We start from the raw sequence: 26,925 nt of genomic DNA on the forward strand, positions 1-26,925 counted from the left end.
GTCGAGGAACTAAGATCCTACATGCCTCATGGCCAAAAAACCATAACATAAAACAGAAGCAATTTTGTAACAAATTCAAGAAAGACTTAAAAAATGGTCCACACAAACATAAAAAAAGAAGGTTCTGCAGTTTCTGCTTTTGTACTCTGTGGGAAGATAGTCAAAATGCATGACGCCTGACAATCCTGGGCCACCCCGCCATAAGGAAGTTCAGACCAGCCACATGGAGAGGATGCCAGGAAACCTGGCAGGTGAGGTGCCATTGGCTGGCATCGCCAGCTAAGTACCAATTTGCCAGCCATGTGAGTGAGCCCTCTTGGAAGATAACACCACATGGGGCAGAATCACACTGTCCTTGTCAAGAAGTGGTCAAAATAAAGAATCATATGCAGGTTTTCCAGTTCAGCATGTAAGAGACTTGGAAGCTGTCACTCGGTCCTAACAATAAACTAAACAGACTGAAAATCAACAACTCTTCTTGGATCCATAGAACAGGAAAGGGCATGAGGCAAACCACTTCCCCCCAAATTAGAGAGCCAAAGGAGAGTTCAGAGGATAAGAGTTTACCGGAGCAGAGACTCCTGGCAGATACCAGCATGGGAACCCGTGCCTGGGTAGGAAGACCTGAACTGTAATCGAGGACTTGCTGGAGGCTCAGGGCAGACAACTCAGAGAGCTAAAGACTCCAAGGGGACCCGGTCTGGGAGGGGCTCCCACAATATTGTGAGATTCACCACCAAGGTCAAAACAGATTCTCATAGTAAATACAGGAGAAAAATCTCCTCTTGTTTCCTGCAGGAGAAGAGGAAAAGGAACCATTCTGAAATATCCTCATTCTGTTCTTCTTAGTAAGGCCTGCTCTTAGGGAAAACAAGTTAAACAGAGTCCAGGCTGCTGGGGTATTAGCACAGCCTAACTGATTTGGGGGCAGGGTAATACACAAATCCAACAGCTCTGGCCTTCCATTCGGGAGAAGGGAAATACTCAATACTAGTCCACCCTGAGTGTATGCATGCTAAGTCACTTCAGTCATATCTGACTCTTTGCAACACTATGAGACTGTAGCTTACCAGGATCCTCTGTCCATGGGATTCTCCAGGCAAGAATACTGGAGTGGATTGGGTGCCCACCTCCAAAGGAATCTTCCCACCCAGGAGTCAAACCCCTATTTCCTGCAGCTCCTACAATGCAGACAGATTCTTAACTGCTGAGCCACCTGGAAAGCTCTAGCCAGTTTCACCTAAAGTGAAAGTGAAAGTCACTCAGTCATGTCTGACTCTTTGCAAGGTAGGAAAGATAGCCTTTCCCTTCTCTAGGGGATCTTCCCAGCCCAGGGACTGAACCCAGGTCTCCCTCATTGCGGGCAAATTCTTTACCAGCTGAGCCACAAGGGAAGCCCAGGAATACTGGAGTGGGTAGCCTATCCCTTCTCTAGCAGATCTTCCTGATCCAGGAATCAAACCGGGGTCTCCTGCATTGTAAGCAGATTCTGTACTAACTGAGATATCAGGGAAGAGGGGTTAAAAAAAAGAGAGAGAAAAACCCTGAAGAGTGTTTGTGAAGTTCACATTCCAAAGACAAAGGCTCTCTAAAAGACTGGACCTAATCATCAAATTACAGAACACTTCCCTCCCCATACCTCCCCACCACATTATTAAGGTTGACTTGTAGCAGCTCTTTTTACTCAGTACAACATGCCCTAAGATCAAGAAAAAAATTACAAGGCATACCAAAAGACAAAAAAACACATCTTGAAGAAACAGAGCAAGCATCAGAACTAGACATGCCAAGGATGCTGGAATTATCAGATCAGGAATTTACAACTATGATTAATATGCTACGGGCTCAAATGGATAAAATAAACTGCAAGCAAAAACAGATGGGCAATGTAAGCAAAGAGATGGAAATTTTAAGAAAGAACCAAAGGAAATGCTGGAGATCAAAAATGCTATAACAGAAACAGAGAATGCCTTTGATGGGCTTATGAGTTGACTGGACATGGCTGAGGAAAGAATCTCTGAGTTAGAATATATATTGATAGAATCCCTGAAAACTTAAAAGCAAGAGAACAAAGACTGAAGAATCAGAAGCAAATAAATGATTGTTGTTTAAACCATTGAGTTTGTGGGAGAATAGATACCTGGAACACCAGGTGAAACATTTTGCCTTAAAGAGCTATGCCAGAAATAAAGTCCAAGTGGAACCTTGAAAAGATGAATGGATGCTTCCATGCTACTAACCTAGAAGTCTGGAGAAGACTCTTGAGAGTCCCTTGGACTGCAAGGAGATCAAACCAGTTGATCCTAAAGAAAATCAACTCTGAATATTTGTTGGAAGGACTCATGCTGAAACTCCAACACTTTGGCCTCTTGATGCAAAGAGCCTACTCTTTGGAGTAGACCCTGAAGCTGGGGAAGATTGAGGGCAGGAGAAGGAGGTGGCAGAGTGGGGGATGAGATGCTAGGATGGCATCACCAGCTCAAGGAACATGAGCCTGAGCAAACTCCAGGGACAGTGAAGGACAGGGAAGCCTGGCGTCTTCAGTCCCTGGGGTTGCAAAAAGTCGGACACGACTTAGCAGCTGAACGAGGACCTTGAAAAGATGGCTGGACACTTCCATGCAACTAACCTAAGGCTCCTAAAATATTCCCTGGGGAGTACAGGGACAAGGAACTAAAAATAGCTCAAGTGCTTTCACCATTTCCAAACTATGATGACAATATCCCAAATTTCCATAAAGCTCACCCTGATAAACATGGAAATCACCAAATGTCATGTACAGTAACTGATAAGTGACACAAATGTACAACTGTGTCTATTCCTCTGGGGCTCAGAGCTTGCTAGCTTGCTTCCCACCACATTCTCCACATCTCCATTAGCATGGGGGGGTCTTGAACTCTCTGGTCTTTATAGTGCCCAACACAGTGGCACACACGTGCAGGCACTTAAAATCCCACAGAGGACAAAGGTAACAAAGATCATGATTTCTGGATGGTTTTGGGGTCAGTCAATGGTAGTTGTGAAGTAACATTGCGGGAGGGAGTGGGACTTAAAAATTCCAAGTAGGTACACAGTTGGTAAAGCTACATGGGGCAAGACATGATGACTTTCTCTTTCTCTGCAATACCTGTAAGTGATCACAAAAGGGATAACAGTTATCAAGGCCCTATTATTGTATGCAAAGCTTTGGAGGAAATCCGCAAGATCCATCTACCACTCTGCATCCAGGCAGAGCCCAACCGGCTCCTCCCTCCTTGTTATACAGCCCATTTAGAGACAAGCATTAGGTATTATCCAAGAGGTAGCACTGGTCCGACTGAACTTGCAGTAATTTCTAAAACCAGCAAGGATGCTTAGCCACAGGATGCCACTTCTATTTCCATGGCAATAGACAGACTTTGGGCAAATTCAAAGTACATGCTTAAAAATAATTGTGCAGCTTCCTTTGAGCCGAAACATACTGTCAGCTGATATACATTTTAAAGCCACCATCAACATGTGTCTTGAGAAGGGGCGGATTAATAATAGCTTACATTTCTATAGTGCTTTTCATCCCAAAGAATCCCAAACAAGGGAAACAAGCTGAATCTCATCTCCTTGTATAAAGGAAAAGCCCTAGTGAATTTCAAAGCAATCCAGAACAGGAGAACTAATTACAATGAAATTCACTTTTTTAAAGTGTCAGGACATAATTATTATTTTTTTAAAACTTAAATAGTACCCACATTGCTTCTGAGAGCTCACAAAGAAACACCGCCATCTCCATCTCAGAAGGCTATCATCTCATTCCAACAAAGACAACAGTTGCAGTGCCAGGAGATTTAGAGACATTATGGGTAAAGAGATAAAAATAATAATAATAATTAACAATTGCACAGGAAGCTCCATCTGGAGCGTCTGATAACACAGTAGGAGATGGATACAGATGGGAAAAGGTGGGTGGCACAGGGTAGAGCCTGTCCTGATCTCATGGGTTTGGGACCTCAGACACACTCAGATTAGTACAAGCTCAGTTCTTTCCACTCCTGGTGATTCAGATGGAACCAGCCAGGACACAGCCAGCATGTTTTACCAGTGTCCAGGAAATCTGGGCTCTGGATCATGGTATTACTCTGTCTGGCGTCATGACAAGGTCAGTAACACATTTACCAGTGTTTGATAATCCTAGATTAATATAGCTTTTCCTTCTCTAAAGTACAGAGTCTTTCTTCTTTAACCCAAGTAATTTGCATATACTTCCACATAGTAATTCTAGGCACAATGCTGCCTATTCTGAGCTTTTTTACCCTGATTGGCAGCTAATTAGAACCTTGAGATGTCGGCAGGTGTCGAGATGAAAAGACATCATAAACCCAGCTACAGCACAGACAATGACTTTTTAATAATCCGTTTAAGTCACACAGTTCCCAACTAGCTGACGCTTTTAGGATGAGTAGTTACTTGATCCTGGAGCACTGCTGAGTTAGGAGGACCTCTGCTGTTAAAAAAGAACCAACATCTTCAGAGACACTGAAAGTTCAATTCTGAAAAGGTAAAACCCTAAGGAGCCATCACAGAAATTTCAAAAAGGAAACAGGATTTCTTTTTTTATCAATTTGTTTCCTCTCTGCCGAGTTGCCAAACCAGCGTGAGGTGGACAGACACACCCCTGCCTCCCATCTGCTCCTGTTAGTGAACATGATCTTGCAATGAATAAGGCAGAAAACTAAATTGCTGAGAAGATAAAATTATCTCATTTGGTAATGAGAATATATTAATGGCATTGTGACTCTAAATAAAGCCATTCTTTCCCTTTAGTGTCATAGTCTGAAATTTGAGTGTATACTACTTACTTGATATTCTTCATGATGACTGTACTCTCAGCATGGGATAAATGTGTAAAGGGGAGAACTTTCTCCCACTGTGTCATTGGGATGAAAAAAATCTGTCATTATGACACACGCCCTCCCCCACAAGGGTTTTGTGAACACCAAAGATATCTCCCCTTAACTTGCTTTTTACCAAAAATGGTATTGATTCCACAAATCTTCAGAGAGGATCTATTATTTGCATAGTCTTGTGTAAGGTGCTGAGGAGATACAAAAGTCTGAGCAAGAGGTTTTACCTTTGAGACACTGCAAAATAAGATATACATGCATTAAAAAAATAAGACAATAAAAGAGGTTCCTTAAGGTATGTTATCACCTGGTGCTAAGAGCATATTAAAAATAGTAAGTACTATTCATATATCAAAATGAGAGAACTCTAAAAACTGAAGAACCCAAGGGAGTGTTTGAAGAACAGGTCATTGCAGATAGACAAAATTTGAGTTAGCCAGAAGAAAAGGGGATATTCCAAGTTGGAAGTTGGGGTGGGATTCACTCAGATAATGACACTAGAACAAGAGTATAAAGAGTTTTTTTAGGGACTGGGAATAATTAAGACTAGAGAAGGAGTCCTTTGCAGTCAAATTTTGAGGCTCTTTAATGCTTAATTCAATGATACTCAGATATAATGCCTAATTCAATGATACTCAAATAGTTTGGATTGCTCATCTTAATTAGCAAATATTTCAGCACATCTCCAATTATATGTATACACATAATACATATAATACATGTACACATAATACATGTTATACATGTATATCAGGTACTTTATAGAGGGCTTCCCTGATGGCTCAGTGGTAAAGAATTTGCCTGAAATGCAAGAGACCTGAGTTCAATTCCTAGGTCGGGAATAACCCCTGGAGAAAGGATTGGTAACCCACTCCAATATTCTTGCCTGGAGAATTCCAAAAACAGAGGAGTCTGGTAGACTGTAGTCCATGGGGTCACAAAGAATATAATTATTCTTTGTGAATAATTATATAATTATTCTATTTTGAAATAAAATTATATTTCTTTAAATTTTGTAATTGTGGTACAAAAATTCTTTTTGTCATTAGTAAAAAATCAATATCTGTAATGAAAACAGTATGATTTAATACACTTTGTTAATCTTTTAATAATGTTTGGTGACATAGTGATCAAAAGTCTGGCTCTACATTTATTTTGATAGTTGGTTTTAGTGGCTGATGTAAGTGGCAAAAGATATGTGAGTGGGTGTTTGGTTTTTTTTTCACTTTTAAATAAGAAAGGACTCTCAATAGAATTTACCATTAAGTTCAGCAACATCCTATGTTTTATTGTTTCACTTCCTTTTTGGTGTTGTTCAATCATTCAGTTGTGTCTGACTCTTTGCAACCTTATAGAAGCACGCCAGGCTTCCTTGTTCTTCATCAACTCCTGGAGCTTGGTCAAACTCATGTCCATTGAAACAGTGATGCCATCCAACCATCTCATCCTCTGTTGTCCCCTTCTCCCGCCTTCAATCTTTCCCAGCATCATAAAATATTTTTATTTTCTGAAGACAGAGACAAATTTACTACGAAACTAATGAAGCTTGAGTTTAAGAGCCCTCACCTGACTGACATCTCCCCTGGAATGTAGCGATGTAGTCACATATTTCAGCAAAGGTTGCAGAGGTGAGATAAAGGTAGGGCATTTTGACCACAATTAAGACTGTGTTTCTTTACATTCTGACGGCCTCTGTGACACTTCCTTTTTGTTGGAAGAGGCATAAGTGGCTGCCAGCATTTTTTTGGATCTGAATAAGGGGAAATAGAGTTGGGAGCACACTTTGCTCACGTTTTGTTTTGCTTTTCTAATTTTTATTTATTTATTTTTAGCTGTGCTGGATCTTTTTTGCTACACATGTGCCGTCTCTAGTTGTGGCAATCAGGGGGTACTCTCTAGCTGTGGTGCGTGGGCTTCTCATTGTGGTAGCCTCTCTTGTTGTGAAGCATAGGCTCTAGGCATGAGTTCAATACTTGCAGCTCCCAGGCTCTAGAGCACAGGTTCAGTACTTAGGACACATGGACTGAGCCACTCTACAGCATGTGGAATCTTCCCACACCAGGGATTGAACCCATGGCCCCCACACTGCAAGGCATATTCTCAACCAATGGGCCACCAGGGAAGTCCCAGCTCAGGTTTGTGTGTGTGTGTTAGTCATTCAGTCATGTCCGACACATTGTGACCCCATGGACTGTAGCCCACCAGGCTTCTCTGTCTGGGAAATTCTCCAGGCAAGAATTCTGCAGTGGGTTGCCATTTCCTTCTCCAGGGGGTCTTCTCGACTCAGGGACCAAACCCGGGTCTCCTGCATTGCAGGAAGATGCTTTACCACATGAGCTACTAGGGAAGCCCATAGCTCAGGTTTAATAGGATATATTTATACGGTTCCCAGTCTCTTCCATGAACTCAGGTTAACACTAGCCATCCCAATAGAAGATGCCTTTCAGGAATGTTCCTGCCCACTGTACTGATATGTGATTGTGACATGAAGATGCAATATCAGTGTGTTCTGTGATGTGCAGGGACAAAAATATTTGAAAGTGGACGAGAAACAAGGTTTGAAATTATGGAACCAGAAGCGAGTCTGTGAAATATTCTTCCAGTCACTAGATGTGTAAGATGATAAGTGAAGGGTTTGGTTTTCCATAGGAATTATCTCTGTCATCATATTCAACTTTAAATAAATCATAGTTTTGTTTTTTTATTGTATTCATGTTGTTGCAGGAAGGGGGACCCCTTCCAGGGCCCAAAACTGGGCTCTTGCCTAACACTCAGAAATGAATTGTCCAAGGAGACACATGTGCTGACTAAGCAGGAGATTTTATTGGGAAAGGGCACCCGGGTGGAGAGCAGTAGGGTAAAGGAAATCAGGAGAACAGCTCTGACATGTGACTCGCAGTCTAAGGTTTTATGTTGATGGGATTATTTTCCGGGTTGTCCTTAGCCAATCATTCTGACTGAGTCCTTCTTGGTGGTACACGCCTTGTTCAGCCAAGACGGGTGCCAGAGAGAAGGATTCTGGGAGGTGGACGGACACATGGTGTCTCCTTTTGACCTTTCCTGAACTATTGCGGTTGGTGGTGGCTTATTAGTTCCGTGTTCCTTACCAGGACCTCCTGTCGTAAAACAATTCATGCAAATGGTTACTATGGTGCCTGGCCAGGGTGGGCAGTTTCAGTCAGTGTGCTTCCCCTAACAATGTGAAACAAAATTGTCATAATTCAGGGGTTTTCAAGGCACAAACCTACAGCAATATTGCAATCAGTGAGTATGTCTGCATGTGAACTCACATATTTTGTGTTCTTAGCTATCAGAGCATGTTTTATCATGTCTCACATATCCTGTTCTGGTGAAATCTGGCAGTTCTGGATAAAGTGGCATACAAAATTGCCACAAAGTAGTTTTCCTATGACAGAGCTCCAACACATATTTATCAATAAGTCAGGATATACAGCATAAGAATAATTTGATTATACAATTATATAGCTCACTACAACATAAGGGCAATTTTTAAATGCACTTGAATTTACTCTAATAAGTTAGTATTGTTAATTCAAAGAGTATTTAGTCTTGCATGTTAAAATATCATGCAACGAAATGGGAACCCACACCAATAATAAAATATGAAACTCCCCCAAATCTTACAGCTCAAATATAAACATGATAGAGGGTTCCCCAAAGTTACTACAACACAAAAATCTGTGAAACATTATTAACAGCAACTATTATCAACAATAAAAAACAAATTTTGATCAGTCATGCTAAAGGAAAGCATGAATTATCTTTCTATTTTCTCTTTAGAAAATATTAAAAAATGATTGTCATTCTAACGGGAACTCAAAGAAGATGCAGCTAAAACCACATATGAAAAAAGCATTATAGAGTCATGTTAGCAGTTCACTTACAAAATACATTATGTTATTTTTCTGGATCTTGTCTTATTTTGGTATTTCTAACTTTTTTTAAAATGAGTAATCTGTTGTGATTTCTTTTCTCATTCTAAATAAATGTCATTTTCACACTTGATTTTGCATATGCAATTTTGTCTTTTTATTCTTAAAGAGGCCTCCAAAACTAACTCAGGTTCAAGCTTCACAAAACCTGAATCTGCTCTTTTTTCATGCTCAGTTTACAAGTATCTTCCTTATTTAATGGCTCTATACTATTGCTAGGGGTTTCCCAGGTGGCGCAGTGGTAAAGAACCTGCCTGCCAATCAAATGCAGGAGATGCAAGAGATGCAGGTTCTGTCTCTGGGTCAGGAAAATCCCCTGGAGCAGGAAATGGCAACCTACTTCAGTGTTCTTGCCTGGAAAATTCCATGGACAGAGGAGCCCAGTGGGCTACAAACCATGGGGTCACAAAGAATCACACACAACTGAGTGACTAAGCATGCACACACACATACTATTACTAAGAACTCACCCACAATGTACACTTAAAGTAAGACATATAATTAGATGTAAGAATTCATATTTCAAATTGTTAGTTCAGTAATTTTGAATCATTTTGACCAAATTCTTGTCAGACCTGATTAATTGCATTATTTTTACTGCATAACGTGGCTTACAAAGTGTTTACATGAAGAAAAGTAACAGCTTGGCCGTTTTTATTGTTCTATCATACTTACAGTTACTCTTCTCTATAATCTGTGATTTCTTTTTTTCAGATGTTCTGTTTTTTATTTTTTTCTAACAGAAAATGGAAGCCAGTTTATTTTGTGAAATTTCCTCCTGAAATCTTTGTAAGCCATTTGCTCATTCATTAAACCATACAATCAATAAATCGTAAGTAGACACATTTAAGTAGAAAAATACCACAGTATGCTGGAAGCTAATCCCCAAGATAAACTACTATCCTCTAAGCACTTTGAAACTTCAACTATTACTTCAAGATATCACTTCAGATACCATAAGTGACATGGTCACTTGCCATAGAATCTGAAACAGTCCCTGCATCAATCTGTATATGACATGTTGAGTGAGTGAGTGAAAGTTGCTCAGTTGTGTCCAACTCTTTGAGACCCCATGGACTATATAATCCATGGAATTCTCCAGGCCAGAATACTGGACTGGGTAGCCTTTTCTTTCTCCAAGGGATCTTCCCAACCCAGGAATCGAACCCAGGTCTCCTGCATTGTTGCTGGATTCTTTACCAGCTTACCCACAAGGGAAGCCCTATGACATGTTAGCAAAGGCTAATTTCTTTTTTACTTAAAATTATTTACAATTGCTTATATAGTGTGGAAACAGGAGTAAAAAGTTCTGTCACATTCTCCTACTCCAGGGAATTGTCTTTCACATCCTCTAAGCATACCCAACCTGATTCTGGAGATTACTGGTCTAGTGAATGGGTGTAAACTTATTTTGTAAAAAAAGAGAAACCACTGAAGATTTTTGAGAGATATTAGAGCAATATTTTTAGAAAATTATTTTTTTCTATGATAATTATTCTATGATGGATTGAATGCTTGAGTTTGGAGGTATAAAGATGAGTTAGGAGGCCAGAACAATAATCTAAAAATGAGGTGAGGGACTTCCTTGGTGGCCCAGTGGTTAATGTGCTATGCTTGCACTGTAGGCGGTATGGGTTCAATCCCTCGTTGTGGAATAAACATCCCACATGGCATGGCCAACAACTTAAAAATTAATTTTAAAAAAAGAAATAAAAATGAGGTAACATGAATGAAAATTAGTCATGTGAAAAGGAAAATAAGAAAGAAGAAACAACAAACTGACTTGATAAAAGAAGAATGAACAGAATTTACAATACATTCATTTATCAGACAGGTTTTGAAGGTGTGGGTGGGTCTAGGACATTTGATTAACTGCAATATTTCCTGTGATTACATCATATATCAAATTACCAGACTGCAGACTACATGTCCTCTGGGAAAGCAGAGTGTTAAAGTGCTACAACCACATACTAGAGAAATTACAGGAACACACATAAACATATGGGATTCAGCTACTAATTAAAATCCCAGTGAGCCAACAAAAGCCAGAACTGTGAGAGTTCAGTAACTGCCGAAGAAAACAGCAAATTAGACACTCAAAATGGCAACATCTCAGATTTGTCCCAGTTGACACTTCTTATCAAAAATTAGCAAATTTTAAAACACTAGTTAAAACCAGCTCAACTAGGAATATCCAAAGGCTATATCAAATTTTAGATCTTCAGAGTGATTTGATGTAGAAGATTCTCAAACAGTAAACTAGACCTTTTTCCTTGTTGATAGACTGGAGCATTGAATAAGACAGGACAGAAGGAGCAAGAATACCATCTCACATTATTTCAAAATGTCTATATCATTAAACCTTATTTTTAATTTAGTTATTTTATTTTGATTAATTATTTTCAAATCAGTAAATATTCAGGGCTAAATATTAAATGAAAGGCTTCTAATAACAGCTTTGTCCTACCCCACAACCAGTTTACCTCCCAATCCTTCTCCCTATAATCATATTTAAATAATTCAGTGATTATATAAAAATCTTTAGAAAACTGTTATTTTTTCATTTAACATCATCAGTCATGATATTTTTGCTTTATGCTATGAGAAATGAATATTTATCTATTTGTTCCATTCCCAGTCCACCCAACAGCACTATATCTGGTGATATGGTGGAAACATCTTGTGCCAGATAGCAAGAGCCCATTGTTTTAGGAATTTCACAAGCCAACTATTAAACACAACCATTATTAAAAATTAAATTACACAAACTTAAAGTTAAATAAATTATATTTAAAACAAAAGCAATTAATACTTAATTTACACTTCTTGTCACCCTGCTTATTTAACTTATATGCAGAGGACACCATGAGAAATGCTGGGCTGAATGAAGCACAAGCTGGAATCAAGATTGCTGGGAAAAATTTCAATAACCTCAGATATGCAGATGACACCACCCTTTTGGCAGAAAGTGAAGAAGAACTAAAGAGCCTCTTGATGAAAGTGAAAGAGGAGAGTGAAAAAGTTGGCTTAAAGCTCAACATTCAGAAAACTAAGATCATGGCATCCAGTCCCATCACTTCATGGCAAATAGATGGGGAAACAGTGGAAACAGTGGCTGACTTTCTTTTTCTGGGCTCCAAAATCACTGCAGATGGTGATTGCAGCCATGAAATTAAAAGACGCTTACTCCTTGGAAGGAAAGTTATGACCAACCTAGATAGCATATTAAAAAGCAGAGACATTACTTTGCCAACAAAGGTCCGTCTAGTCAAGGCTATGGTATTTCCAGTAGTCATGTATGGAAGTGAGAGTTGGACCATAAAGAAAACTGAGCACGAAAGAATTGATGCTTTTGAACTGTGGTGTTGGAAAAGACTCTTGAGAGTCCCTTGGACTGCAAGGAGATCCAACCAGTCCATCCTAAAGGAGATCAGTCCTGGGTGTTCATCGGAAGGACTGATGTTGAAGCTGAAACTCCAATACTTTGGCCACCTGATGCAAAGAGCTGACTCATTTGAAAAGACCCTGATGTTGGGAAAGATTGAGGGCAGGAGGAGAAGGGGATGACAGAGGATGAGATGGTTAGATGGCATCATTGACTCAATGGTACATGAGTTTGGGTAAACTCTGGGAGTTGGTGATGGACAGGGAGGCCTGGGGTGCTGCGATTCATGGGGTCACAAAGAGTCGGACATGACTGAGCGACTGAACTGAACTAAATTATGTTACTTTATATTACTATTATCTATGTTTCTGAGGTTACTCATATTTATTGTATCTGTATGGTAGAAATACTACATAATGGCATGTTACTACACATACCTTCCCAACCCTGTTTAGTGAGGTCACAATAGTAGCTTGATATTGATCATGGTGGGAGTATTTTACCACATAAATCACAAAATACTCATGGTGGGAGTATTTTACCACATAAGTCAGCCAATGCCATAATCTCAGGTTTGATTTATTGGCTTGATGATTGTCTAGACTTGTTTAGAGTCAGGAAAATAGTGGAGAAAAACTTTTATAATTTAGATAAAATGTAGAAGTGTGTTATATTTGCACCCATTATGTTACGAATAGACAAAAATGAAGGAATATTTTTCCATTATTCAAAGAATATTTTTCATCTCAGCAAAGAGGTTGTTCATGTCATTGGTGAGTGAAGTTCTGACATATGTCTTTACTGTTTCATTTTTTTCTTACTTGTTAGGGTAAAAGAAAACTCAACTACCATTCACATTAAAAGTATGTTCCTTTGTCAGTTGCAACCATAGGTTTGCTATAGTTCAAGAATTCAGCAAAAATCAACAAAACATTATATGAGAATCAATCGCTTTGTGGAATTTACACAATAGAGTTTTTTACATTTTATCATTATTTGTATATTGTGGGCTATGTATCCTTTGTGCTTAATTGCTCAGTGGTGAATGCCTCTTTGAGACCACATGGACTGTAGCCCACCAGGCTCCACTGTCCATGGGATTTTCCAGGTCAGAATACTGGAGTGGGTTGTGGTGTTTTCCTCCAGGGGATCCTCCCAACCCAGGGATCTAACCCACCTCTCTCATGTCTCCTGTATTGGAGTGGGTAGGCATTCCCTTCTCCAGGGGGTCTCCCCAACCCAGGGATCAAACCCAGGCCTCCTCCATTGCAGGCAGATTCTTTACTGTCTGAGCCACTGGTGAAGCCCCATGTATCTTTTATATAATTTTGGATTTAGGTAAAATTTATAATAAATGTATGTATATAAATACATGCATTTCTGAGAGCCATTTGTTAAACATTCACTAGTACATTATTGGTTACACAACTATTTTTAAGTTTATAAACAGTATTTACATAATATGATAACATAAAGTTCACCAAAGAGCTAGATATGTTTTCTTTCTTGGAGAAATGTTTTTCCTGAAGGTTATTTTTTCTTGTAGAATTTTTATTATAATAATTCTCCATTTTTCTTTCTGAAAGCTCTATCAGTAATGCTATGGAGTCTTTTATAGGTATTGGGAGAAGCAACTCCTTCTTACAGCCCTCTGGCACTTGACTGCAATTTGATTATTTTCTAGACTTATGGGACAAGAGTTATCCTGGGACATTACTGACTCTTTTCCCCTAGGATATTGCAATGTAAACTTACGTTCCTTGATATGTGTCTTTTGGATTTATTTTATAAGGTATTCAATATGGCCTTTAGGTCCAGAAACCTGCTTACTCCAGCTCTTATCTTACATATTTGATATATTCCCCCTCATTTGCTCTGTTATCTCTTCCTAGAACACTGATTAGTTTATTGCTCCTTTAAGTCTTTCCTTCTCTACTTTCCATATCTTTGACTTTTTGCTATACTGTCTAAGAGATACTCTTCTGCTGATATTTTTCAGCCATTAAATTTTTGCTTTTCAAAAGACTTTCATTGTTCTATCTTTTTAGTTTATCCTTTTCTTGTTTTATGAAAGTAGTATCTTTCTTATCTCTATAAGGCATTAGTTTTTTACTCTTTTGAGGTTCTGCACTGCTGCTGTTTTCTCTGAAAGTCACTCAGTCTTGTCCAGCTCTTTGCCACCCCATGGACTATACAGTTCATGGAATTCTCCAGGCCAGAATACTGGAGTAGGTAGCCTTTTCCCTTCTTCAGGGGATTGTCCCAACCCAGGGATCGAACCCAGGTCTTCTGCATTGCAGGCGGATTCTTCACAAGCTGAACCACAAGGGAAGCCCAAGAATACTGGAGTGGATAGACTATCCCTGCTCCAGGGGATCGTCTCAACCCAGGAACTGAACCTGGGTCTCCTGCATTGCAGGCAGCTGTTTTCTCTGACTTTATGTTATTCGTTTATCTCTGTCTCTTCTTTCACAAATTAAACTATACAGTTTTTTGCTGTTCCTTGGTTGCTGTTCATATTGACATGAGGCACAAACACATTAAAAATGGCTGGGAGTTCTGTGTATGTTAACAGTGTTTTAATCAGTGGATTTCACTTTGCAGTAACTACGTACAAGGAGATGTCCAAGAGAATACTCTGGGGAAAATTCCAAGGTCAGCATGTGGAAGTCTATGACAGTTGAATTTCTTCAGAGAAACTTCTACAGGGGAAAGGCACCTTTGGTCACTGTTGTGCAATCAATCCCTTTTAGGCCCTCCATTTCACCTCCACTCCCCTCTTTACCTGGCATTGCTGAGTCTAAAGCTTTTGTGAAATTCTATGGAGGCAAATCCAATTTCTATGATTCTATGTCTTCTGAAAACACTCAGTAGTAAAATTCCACCTCTTAGTTTTACTGATTATTTCTATTCCATCTACTTTCTGATTCCAGAATTACATTAAAATCTTCCCGGTTTCCAGCAATGGCAGAAAATGCTATTCAGGCCATCCTCCTACTGAAAATGACTAAAATGACCAGATCAAATATTTGTTCAGTATTATTTAGAAATCATAAGTTATTAAGCAATTTTGAAGCCAAATTGAAAGAAATGCAGAGACTCCAGAGATAAACTAGCACAGAAGCAGAATTGCCATGATGGCATTGACCACCAAAGGGACTAAACTCAAGTCCCAGGACCCACATGCTGCGAAGTTTCTAGTAAAAGCTCTCCTCATTAAACTAGGGTTTCAAAGGACTGCAACATCAGAAAATACTGAAGTATTATCATCTGGATGAATCAAGGAACCCAGAGTTACACACATGGCTGAGCCAATCCCAGACTGGTATTTGTTGCTGCCTGACAGAAACAATGCAAAGCTTCTCTTGGGAGGTGGCAAATGGGATAAATAAAAAGAAACTCAAACCAATATATTTCCTAGTGAAAGAGCAGAACCTCAAGGATAATAATAAATTTTAAAAATCATTAAAGAATCCAGAGGTAAGAAGGAGACTAAAATGAGTAGTAGACTGTCAGTTACCTTCACAAAAACAACAATGGAAGCCAGAGGATAGTGGAGTAATATCTTTAACATGCTAAAAGTAAATATTTGCCCATTTGAGGTCTACTAGTAACTGTTCAATAATATAGGCATAATAAAGATACTTTCAGAAAAACAAAAACAGAGATACTTTACCACAAGTAGATCTTCAATTAAAAAAAACAACCTCTAAAGGGTGCAATTTGAGCATAAGGAAAATGCTCCTAGATAGGTTAAAGAAGACAAAAGAAATGAAGAGCACAATAAATGGTAAAAATGTAGATAAAGCTAAATAAACATTTTTCTATATAATACAATAATAGCAGTATCCTGTGGGTTAATTAGTTTTTGACAACAGTACCATGTAACACAGAAGCGAGGTATGTGAGGTGAAGGTGTCCTAAGGACCTTGTATTGTCCAAAAAAGGATAAAGATATTGGTTAACTTTAGACTCTGATGAATTAAAGATTCATGTTGTAATTTCTAAGGAAACCACAAAAGAAAGAGAGTGTAGGATTTCCAAATGCAATTAAGGTAAAAATCAATAACAGAAGTAACTAGAAAATATGTTTAAAAGTTAATAAATAAACTTGTGAATTTTGAATTGGTCAAAGAAGAAATCATACTAGAAACTAGAACTACAATATACTGCAACATCAGACCCTTTGTTCTTGGAAGGGCTAGCTGTTTACCCACAGAAGGGTAAACAAATTAATAATGTAGGAATTCTCCCACTAGATGATGGCCTCTATCTTACTCTCTTTGACATTGCAGGTATAAGAATTTTTATTGCTTACTTTCATTTTAGAGAAGTCTCTAGAGGGAAAGGGGATGAACACATGTTTCAGTCAGCCTCTTGGAGCCAAAATTCCACTAATTTGCTTAAACAGGTATAAGATATAACACATTATGATGTACTATTTCTCCCTCTTTTTCTCTTCTTCAGCTTTAAAATTTTTCCCATTTAAACATCAGTTCTATCTACATTTTTATTTTCAAGTACAGGACAGATTCATTCACAAGCTGTCTATATTTCTGAGAATTTTCACTATTTTGAAAGAATCTTATAAGGATAAAATTCCACTTATTTTCATTAAAAGAATATATTTATACTTGAAACATTTTTATAAGCACCCTTAATGCACTTTCAAAAAAAAAAAAATCTTCTTCCTATTAGCTCAGGTAATGAAAACCAGCTGGTGTCCACCTCCTGATTTTTTTTCTCTTATCCAATGGAAGTGAAGCAACATTTATCATGAGTTAGAGAAGAGATGCACAGAAAATGGTCACAAAATTCTCAAATTTTTAACATCCTATGTATTTGTGTGTGTGTGTGTGTGTGTGTGTGTGTTGACCCATTTTGTGTTAAAGGGAGGAAATTTTGAGCCAGGTATATTATCTGAAACATAAAATAATCTTAACAATAATAACAAAGCAGACAAAAACAAACTACCGCTGGATATCATCTCAAACATGGTGACAAACCATAGAATTGAAGAGTACATTTTGCTTTCCCAAATATGTATGAGTTAATCTGCATACCAAATAAAGGACTATTTTGGTCCATTAACAGAGTCTGGCTTAAATACTTTTCAAATGGAAAATTATTATCCACAATGAGAAAATAATATTTCGTTCATATCTTTAAAAATATTTCAGAGAAAAATTTAATTCCCAGAAGCAGACAGCCTGCTAAACAATAATTTGTAGGAGTTTGCTCACCTTACATATTAGTAAAAGCACTCTATTTTCAGCAACTCAGTTCACTAAATTTTTATTTACTTGAAAAAAAATCTGTACTACACTGCCCTGGTGGCCCAGTGGGCAATTAAGCCAGTGCTCCACAACTACTGAGCCCATGCTCTAGAGCTTGAGACCACAACCACTGAGTCCAAAAGCTCCAGCTAGTGAGGCCCATTCACCCTAGAGCCTGTGCTCTGCAACAAGAAAAAGCACTGCAATTAGAAGCCCATGCACTGCAACTAGAGGGTAGCCCCAGCTCACCGCAACGCTAGAAAGTCTGCAGCAACAAAGAAACCAGTGAAACCAAAAATAAATAAATAATCTGCTCTTAAAATCTTTATTAATGAAACAGTTTGTGGTAATGAAAAACAACTGTTAAGAGAAAGCATGCTATACTACAAACCTCCTCACTTTGAAAGAATGTAGTAGAAGATTAGAATCAACTGTATATAGTGAAGAAATGAAGAAACATGAGGTCAGATTCTGCATCAACAAGTTGAAATGTTGAACAGGTTTAATTTTTCAAAAGTAGTACTATGTATCTTTGGGTTCAATCCCTGAGTTGGGAAGATCCCCTGGAGAAGGGAATGGCAACCCACTCCAGTATTCTGCTCTGGAGAATTCTACGGAGAGTCCATGAACAGAATTCCATGGACAGTCTATGGGGTCGCAAAGAGTCGGACATGACTGAGTGACTTTCACTCACTATGACTCTTTAGATGCCAACCCAACAATTTCTCTTTGTATAAATTGTGCTCCCTACCTCCCAATAACTCAGGGAATCTCACTCCATAAATTGAGAGACATTGTTACTTATTTTAATCATCTGTGGAATCTAGTGGCTCTCTGTTAAGGTACCAGTTCACTGCAATCAAAGATAGAAAGGGAAGGGAGTCCAACAGCAAGTGTAAAGGGAAGCTGGGCAGAATCTAATTTAATTATCAAGGCTGAAATTATTCCAGGACTCCACCTGCCATAAGGAGAGTATCCTGGGATCTTTAATGACCAAAGTGGTCAGGATTTCAGTCTTACAGCTCATCCAATTAATTGCCAAGCACATCTTCTGCTATACCATTAGGTGACAGGGCGGGAGAATCCACTCTGCTAATTAAGAACTTAGGGCCTCCTGTTAGTTTCCCAGATGAGTTTTCAGGGTATGTTTTCATGGCCATGTAAACATTCTCTTGGTAAGAGATACTTCTACCATAGACAGTGAACAGGAGAGATGTCAGACATTTCTTCTCCACCCTATTAGGACTGTGTAATCTCTATAGCACAAGTCAGACAAGATTGAAGATGCTGGGCTCTTCAGCAGTTCCCAGGAGCCAACCCTATCACTTCATTATGGTCAAGTGTAGAATGTACAAATTGCCTTGCATAGTCCTACATGCCCTCTGGAGGTATGTACCCTCATTCTTTATAGCAGGTCTCATTTCAGGACAATAATAAACTCTTAAAAGTGAAAGTGGAGGGTAAAAATTCTCTTATTCTTACATTAAAATGTAACTCTAACTTTCTCAAATTTCCTCTCTTTAAAGGAAGCATAAAGATACCCACCATTGCAAAAAAAGTGAAGTCAGGAATATTTTTCTCAAGTTGAAATTAGGAAAGCCTCTTCAAATAGCTTAGCCCAGTGGTTCCAGACATCACTCTATTGACCAGTTGCATCTCTGAGTCTAAAAATAGAGATTTCCAGGTCCCACTCCAGAGTCACTGAATCAGAATGACCAACCATGGAAGTCAGGTACTTGAGTTTTCAACCAGCTGGTGAGATCAATTTACTTTTTGAAAATCACTGGACTCTGACTTTCTTTGGAGGCAAAATAACAAAGGTCATTGTGTGATTTTCTTTGGAGACAAAATAATAAAGGCCATTGAGTGAAAGAAGAGAGTGAAAAGTTGACCTAGAACTTAACATTCAAAAAACTAAGATCATGGCGTCGGGTCCATCACTTCATGGGAAACAGATGGGGAAACAATGGAAAGAGACATGTTATTTTCTTGGCTCCAAAATCACTGCAGATGGTGACTGCATCCATGAAATTTAAAAGATGCTTGCTCCTTGGAAGAAAAGCTATGACCAACCTAGACAGCAAATTAAAAAGCAGAGACATTACTTTGCCAACAAAGGTCCATCTAGTCAAAGCTATGGTTTTTCCAGTAGTCATGTATGGATGTGAGAGTTGGACCATAGAGAAAGCTGAGCACCAAAGAATTGATGCTTTTGAACTGTGGTGTTGGAGAAGACTCTTGAGAGTCCCTTGGACTCCAAGGAGATCAAACCAGTCCATCCTAAAGGAAATCAATCCTGAATATTCTTGGAAGGACTGATGTTCAAGCTGAAACTCCAATACTTTGGCTACCTGATGTGAAGAATTGACTCATTGGAAAAGACCCTGATGCTGGAAAAGATTGAGGGCAAGAGGAGAAGGGGATGACAGAGGATGAGATGGTTGGATGGCATCACCGACTCAATAGACATGAGTTTGAGTAAGCTCTGGGAGTTGGTGATGGACAGGGAAGCCTGGCATGCTGCAGTCCATGGGGTGGCAAAGTCACACACAACTGAGCGACTGAACTAACTGATTGTGTGAACTTGCAAAGAAGACCTTCTTCATCCATCACACATAGTACTCACAACATCTTTTCTGTGCTTATTTTCTTTCTTTCAAACCCCTTGTACTGCTTTTATTTTAGATCCCATCATTTCAGTTATCAAGCTTAATTTCTTTTTTCTTGGGAAGCATTGTATAAAATTACTTTGGGATCTTATTAAAGTTGATGCTAATTAACCCAACCATATTTACTTTCACACTCAGATAATATGAGTAATCCATGAGAGACACTGAATTTTAGACACGAGGGAAGTTAAAATGCCTATGACGCAAATAGAGGCAATAGAAAAAGATTATTGGACAATTTAAAACTAACAGAATACTACTTTTTCCTGTTACTGCAGCTGATGTTCCAACATAATCATTTGTTTTTAATTAGTGGGAAAGGAGATGTTCGAAGACATTGCAGAAAACTGGTACCATGGCAGCCAGAGTGGAACAAAGATAGCAAAAGCTTCCTAATGCAATTGAAATTTTATTCATTTGTAAAATGAGATGGTTTGTAGCACAGGATCTCTTAACTCTCTTCTCACTGTAAACTGTCAGCAGTCCATGAATGTTCATAATCCTAGAATGACATCCTTAGAAATTTAACAAGAAAATGAACATGTAAAATTACCAAAGTCACCTGTTACTCTTAGACCTGGAAGAAAGAGGTGGCTTTAATAGAGGAATCCAGGAAATATTTTTAGGCCAAATAGGGTGGTCCATAGTCCAGGTTTACTCACTACTGAGAGATTAACCACAACACAGGATTTTAGTGCTAAAACCTGGACAGTCATAGCCAAACCACAATGGTTGGTCATTCTAGAGCCAAAGATTGAGTTCATGAGATATAAATAAAAAATGTTTACCTTGGAAATGTAGTTAAGCTTTTGACACATTGAGAGGTGAAAATGGAGCTCCCCAGATTTTAGACAGGTGGCTGGGATATGACAAGTTATTTTTAATCATCTGAGGTATCCAAACCATGATTGAAATAAAAATAGCATTTGAGCATAAAAGGACCCGAGGTATGATCTGAATAAAAAGCAACAGAGCACTTGGGAAGGAATGTGGGTAACACCTTTATCAGAGAGGGTGTGGAGATTGTATTGAACATAGCACTGGTTTATACATGGCACTTCAAATTGGGGAGGCCATCAGGAAGTGAATTATTTAGTAGGAATCTAGTGCCTCCCAGTTACAAAAGCCTAAAAATGAAACAGCAATTGACTTCTCACAGGGGTATGTGCTTAGTAATTGTACCTATTTACCTGACTTCCCAGCCTGTATTTCTGACCCTCAGATAAACAGGGTCATAGATTTTGGCAAGCTCCATGTATTTAGGCAAGAACGAGGATTCATTCAGAGAACTTATAAAGAGACGGATTCTTAACATTAAGGAATTATTTCACTTTGCCCTAGAGTTGATACAAAAACTCCATGAGGTTAAAAATGTGTGTTTGGGGAGAAAGGATCCTGGGAATATGATGGAATAGGAAGTGCCAGGAATCTGCCTTCTCACAGACAACAATCACACTAGCAGAATCTGTCTGATTTAACTATTTTGGAACTCCAGAGTCTACTGAAGGCTTGTAACTTTCAGAAGACTTGGGCAATAAATTGCAGTCCTATTGGTATTAATCAATTTCAGCTCTTGCCACAGGAACTGAAAGACAAAAGAACTATTAAGTATAAACAGAAAACAACGGAATAATGGTACTCCTTCCTTATCAGTAACTACTTAACGTAACTGGATTAAATTCTCCCATCAAAAGAGAGAGATTGACAGTATGGGAAAAAATACCATGATCCAATTTCATGCTTTCTACAAGAGACTTCAAAGACAGTAACAGATGGAAAGTGAAAGGATGGAAAAAGATATTCCATGCAATTAGTAACCAAAAGAGAGCAGAATATTGCTATACTATTTTGTATCAGACAAAATAGACTTTATATCAAAATAGGTTTTTAATGGGTACAGAGTTTCAGTTTTGCAAGATGAAGAGAGTTCTGAAAGTGGATGGTGGTGATGGTTGTACAACAATATGTAGGTACTTATTAACACTGAACTGTACACTTAAAAATGCTTAGGATAACAAATTGTATATTATATGTATTTTACCAGAATAAAAAACTATTTTAAGGGGGAAAAATGAATGCTTGTATCGATATAATCTCCTAATTCAGAAAAGGTCACATGGTAATCATGTTTGCAGAGACATAAGATAACCCCCACTATGATTTACTAAAACACAGTAAAGAAAAGATCTAATAGTAATAGCTTGCTTGTCTCCATATCCAATGAGCTCTTTTCAACCCATTTTCTGACTGACTTCTCAGCTACATTTAATATGGCTTATCACTTTCTCTTTCTATGCGATCAAAATATTAGATGTCTAAATATGAAGGATTTCTAAATCTAATTGCGTAATAGTATCCCGAGGAGACTATTGAAGCCTGAGGCAAAAAGGAAAATTCAATAATTCTAATCTTGTCTTTATTTAAAAGTTTGATGTTTCATCATGGCTTTTTACATTCATTCGGTTTTTTCCAAACACTGCATTAAAACATTACCTATCATAATCACTGGGATTTTTGGTACCCTCTTAAATTTTGTGTCCTGAGGTAAGTCCCAGCCTTGAAAGGACTCTTCCTGTCACTTCTGTGATGTCATTGTTCACTAGTTTTTCCCCTTGCTTTCTGGCCCTTCCTGCTCAATCTTTTCTTTGCAGCTCTTCCTCTGTCTATCACTTCAAGGCCAATGTTCTTCAGGATTCTTAAGTTTTCTTTCCTTTCTCTACACATATTGTCTGGGTTATCTCAGTTACTTCTACATTCTATTGCTTGTCAAACTATTTCCCCTTCACTTTACCCTTCAGCCTACTAGGAGCCACAGTATATCGATAACTTAATCCTAGTCTAACCCCCATCCTCTGCTCTTGTAGATCATTCAGTTTCTGCTCCCACGATGCATTTCTGGAGACATACTTCCACTTCCAATGAAGTACTTCCTCTTGCCAAAATTTAAATTTCTGTGCCCATCAAAACCCGCTCCCCACCTCCACCATGCCTACCTCATATTCTAGTATACAGGACAGAAGAGAATGAAATAGAAACCCTTCAGAACCCTCCATTTTATCCTTCCCTCCACTTCACCCTCCAACTGCTCAGCTCTGCCAAAGTCTCTCTCAGCTTTACAACTTCATGCACACTGGGTTCTCTATCTGGCATATTCCCTTACTTGCTAGTAAACTTGTACTTTTCCTACAAGCCTCATCCTGAATATCCCTTCCAGAGAGACCTCTGCCCTCTAGATTACATTACGCTCCCCTGCTATGTGTGCCTAGAGGGCTCTGTACCTTCTCTTTTTTATCCCTTTCTATGTGTTATTGTAACTACTCATCCCATTTCCTTTGTTCCTCACTAGACCATAAACTCCAGAAAGGCGAAAGCCACGGTCATCTTGTTCATCGTATATACAGCTTTAGCACACTGCTCAGGATTTATCAGCAACTCAGTAAGTAATTCTATAAGGAAAGGGGGGTAGTCAGAGAGAATCACACAGCATCTAAGCAGAACCGGTGCAACCAATAAGCAACAGAGCAAATCAGCAAAAGGCAGCAGACACAAAGATCACAGAATCCAGCCACTATTAGGAAAAAGCTAAGTAGAAACTCCCAGCTTTTTTTTCTAATCCTGTACACATCTTTTCTGCTAAATAGCCAGGACTCCTTACCCTAAGGAAAGAAAGTGAAGTTGCTCGTTCGTGTCAGACTCTTTGCGACCCCAGGCTCCTCTGTCCATGGGATTTTCCAGGCAAGAGTACTGGAGTGGGTTGCCATTTCCTTCTCCAGGGGATCTTCCCAACCCAGGGATCGAACCCCGTCTCCCACATTGCAGGCAGACGCTTTACCGTCTGAGCCACCAGGAAAGCCCCCTTACCCTAGTACTAAGTGTATAATAGGCACAGTGCAATCCATTTGTTGGCTTGGCTGACCTGGGACCTCTGAAATCTTGGCATACCTCTGCAGGGCCATCTGGCCTTTAGAATCCCCCCTGAAACTCATTTCTGCTCTTCTGTGATCAAATGCTTTGTCTATTGATCTTTTCCAAGATGTAGGGTTTTACTTGCTGTTTGCTGGCTCTTGCATCTCACTGGAGAGTAGTACAGAATGGCTTCACACAGCAGTAAGGAAGAGATTCAAGCTGGATAGTTCACAAGAGCTCACTGTGAAGCTTACAACTGCTACTTAACATGGTTAGGTTTATAATGTTCTCCCAAGAAGATTATATACAGTATGCTCATATTATACGGTGTGTGAAACTGACACATATGATTTTACTGATCAACAATTTGAAACAAGTCCAACTGTATAGATTAAAAAAAAAATTCAATTGCTTACCTTTTAGCCTGTTCATTGAAAACTGATAAGAGTATAGCTGAAACAAAAGTCAACAGAGTCAAGCGAGAAATGTAGAACTTGACTCAGGGGGACTTCACTGAAGACTGTGCAGGAGAAGAAAGAAACGTTTCTTCTCCTGGGAGACTGAAAACTGTCACATGAGCTGGACATAAGCACAAGATATCCAGCTTCTTATAACCCCCCAACAAGTGCTAAATAAATAAATAACAAAAAACACAGAATAAAGAGCTTCATTAACTTTGCTGTGTGTGGTTAATATTCCCTATTAACACGTGGAGATTTGTCAGAAGACACTCAGAGCTCCCCCTGACCACATATCCTTGTATGTACACTAAGGGCTGAGACACATACAGCTAATAAACTTCACTAACAAATGAGCATCATCTATAAAAGCACTGCAGCCTTAAATGTTTCAAAGTGGTACATACAGTTGAACGTGAATTCTCCTTGAAAGCACTTTTTCTATATCACAACAACATGAGCCCTATTTTTAATGTGATGCCCAAAATAGACAGATACTGCTTAATGTTTGGAAAAAGATCTTATATGTGCTACTCCACTGCAGAGGCTCTTTACAATACATATGAGTACATTGCCAGTCTACTTTTCCTGGGGTCTTTCCCTCTGAACATCAGTATGTAAGCCACAGGAATTTCAATGCCAGCAGGAGGAGACACCACAATAGAACAAGACTTGATACGCTGATAGCTCCCAAACTGCAAAGGATAAAGCTCCTTTGCAGCAGAGTCCTGCTTTTTACTACTGTTTGCCTCACTGCTGGCTTTTCTTGCAATGCCATATCCTCATATTTTTCTTCCAATTAGAAATTCATAAGGGAAATCTGTATACCAAGAGATATACTGAGGAATACATTTTAGATCTTTTCCCCACAGAGGACAGAGTTACCAGGCCTCTGAGATTTTTTTTTTTAAATTCTAGCTGACATTTTGGTGCCAACAACAACTGCTGGTTAAATCATCTAATCAGCCAGGATGAGGCCTTTTGTTCCCCTGCTTTTGTGACTTCATTTTTTTTTTTCGTGAACATTTAAAGTTGCCAACAATTCCAAATGGTGTCTCATTATTTCTTTCCAATTTGTTTCCATGAGAAGATAAAAATTGTTGTATCTAGAACAAATTATACGAGGATGCATAAATGACCCACCATAAAGTCCTCAGAGATATCCTCCTACAGTAGTTTGAAAAGGAATTTTTTATACCAAGTCGCAAAAGGGAAAAATGCATCTCTACCCTCTTTATTACCTATATCCATTATCAACAACAATAGCAATGATTTATTGAGTACCCACCAGTATCACAAGAGGAACTCTGGGAGTTTAACTTAGTAAAGCTAGACCTATGCAGTTTATCAATTCAGAACAAGATCAGACATTTGCTTACAGAAACAAAAAGGGTTTTCTCTTCCTAACCATTTTTGATTTAAATCTTATTTTTTTTTTAAAATAAAGACAGGAAAGAGGTTAAAATGCAAAGCTATTTTTTTTTCCATACATAACTTTCTGACTTACAATAGGTCAAGCATCGGTGCTCAGGTTTATAGCCAGGAGAGGTTATGAAACAGGGGCAGGTATCTGTAAAAAGAAAAATAACAATTACTTGATAAATTTCAAATGATATAAATTTTTCTTTGAGAGTATGATAGCTCATGATACCTAAATCCATATAAGAATCTCTTCTTCATTTCTTCTCTTTTGCCCCCCTTTCAGGTTCTGTTTTTGGCATTCTATTTTTAGATTTCTATACTCATTGCTGAGGTAATATGATGTGCAAATTTCCATTAACTGGCAAAATACTTAAAAAACAAAGATTTATTTCTAGAAAATATATAGAAAATTTACCATAACAAATCTCTATAAGAACTTCTATAAGGTTATCTATTCCTAATCTCTTACTAAGATTTAAAACACATAAATACAAATATTTATTTTTAAATGTTTGTCAAAATGAAAAATCCCTATAAGAAGATGTACAAAAATAGAATCCTATTCAGATATAGAACAATAGAAATCTACTGGAATTCATTAACCATAGGATTTGATTCTGTTAAAAAATAATTCATACTTAAAATGAATTTTAGCATAGAATTTGTGACCAGATTTCCCTTACTTAGCAGACTGCCAGTTCCTGTTTACATACATGATCTCCTATCTTGTCCCTTAATGAAAATCTTTATATTGCTTTACTGTGTAGTTCTACATATGGTCTACATATGGTTCTCAAAGATTTAATAGTTATTGTACAAATGCAATAAAATGTTTTCATGTTATTTTAGATGTTATAAAAGGTGTTCTCACACTTGGGAAAGTCTTTTCATAATGCATGCAGTTTTGGAAAGTAGGTGCAAAACTAATATTATGAGCCATAGACATGCAGTATTTCCCAAAGCTCATAGCTCTTTATTT

General features: G+C 38.4%; 1 protein-coding gene across 1 annotated transcript in view; it reads right to left on the bottom strand.

Annotated features, from left to right (window-relative positions):
* Nucleotides 1-26,094, bottom strand: part of SLC4A4 (solute carrier family 4 member 4) — a 422,503-nt gene extending 396,409 nt beyond the window's left edge. Inside the window, exon 1 of the mRNA XM_070458312.1 lies at nt 26,032-26,094. Coding sequence (XP_070314413.1) covers nt 26,032-26,045 — 14 coding nt within the window. The 5' untranslated portion in view covers nt 26,046-26,094. The remainder of the gene's footprint in view (nt 1-26,031) is intronic.
* Nucleotides 26,095-26,925: the final 831 nt, after the last annotated feature.

This window comes from Odocoileus virginianus, chromosome 29, assembly GCF_023699985.2.
Source record: "Odocoileus virginianus isolate 20LAN1187 ecotype Illinois chromosome 29, Ovbor_1.2, whole genome shotgun sequence".
NCBI lineage: Eukaryota > Metazoa > Chordata > Mammalia > Artiodactyla > Cervidae > Odocoileus > Odocoileus virginianus.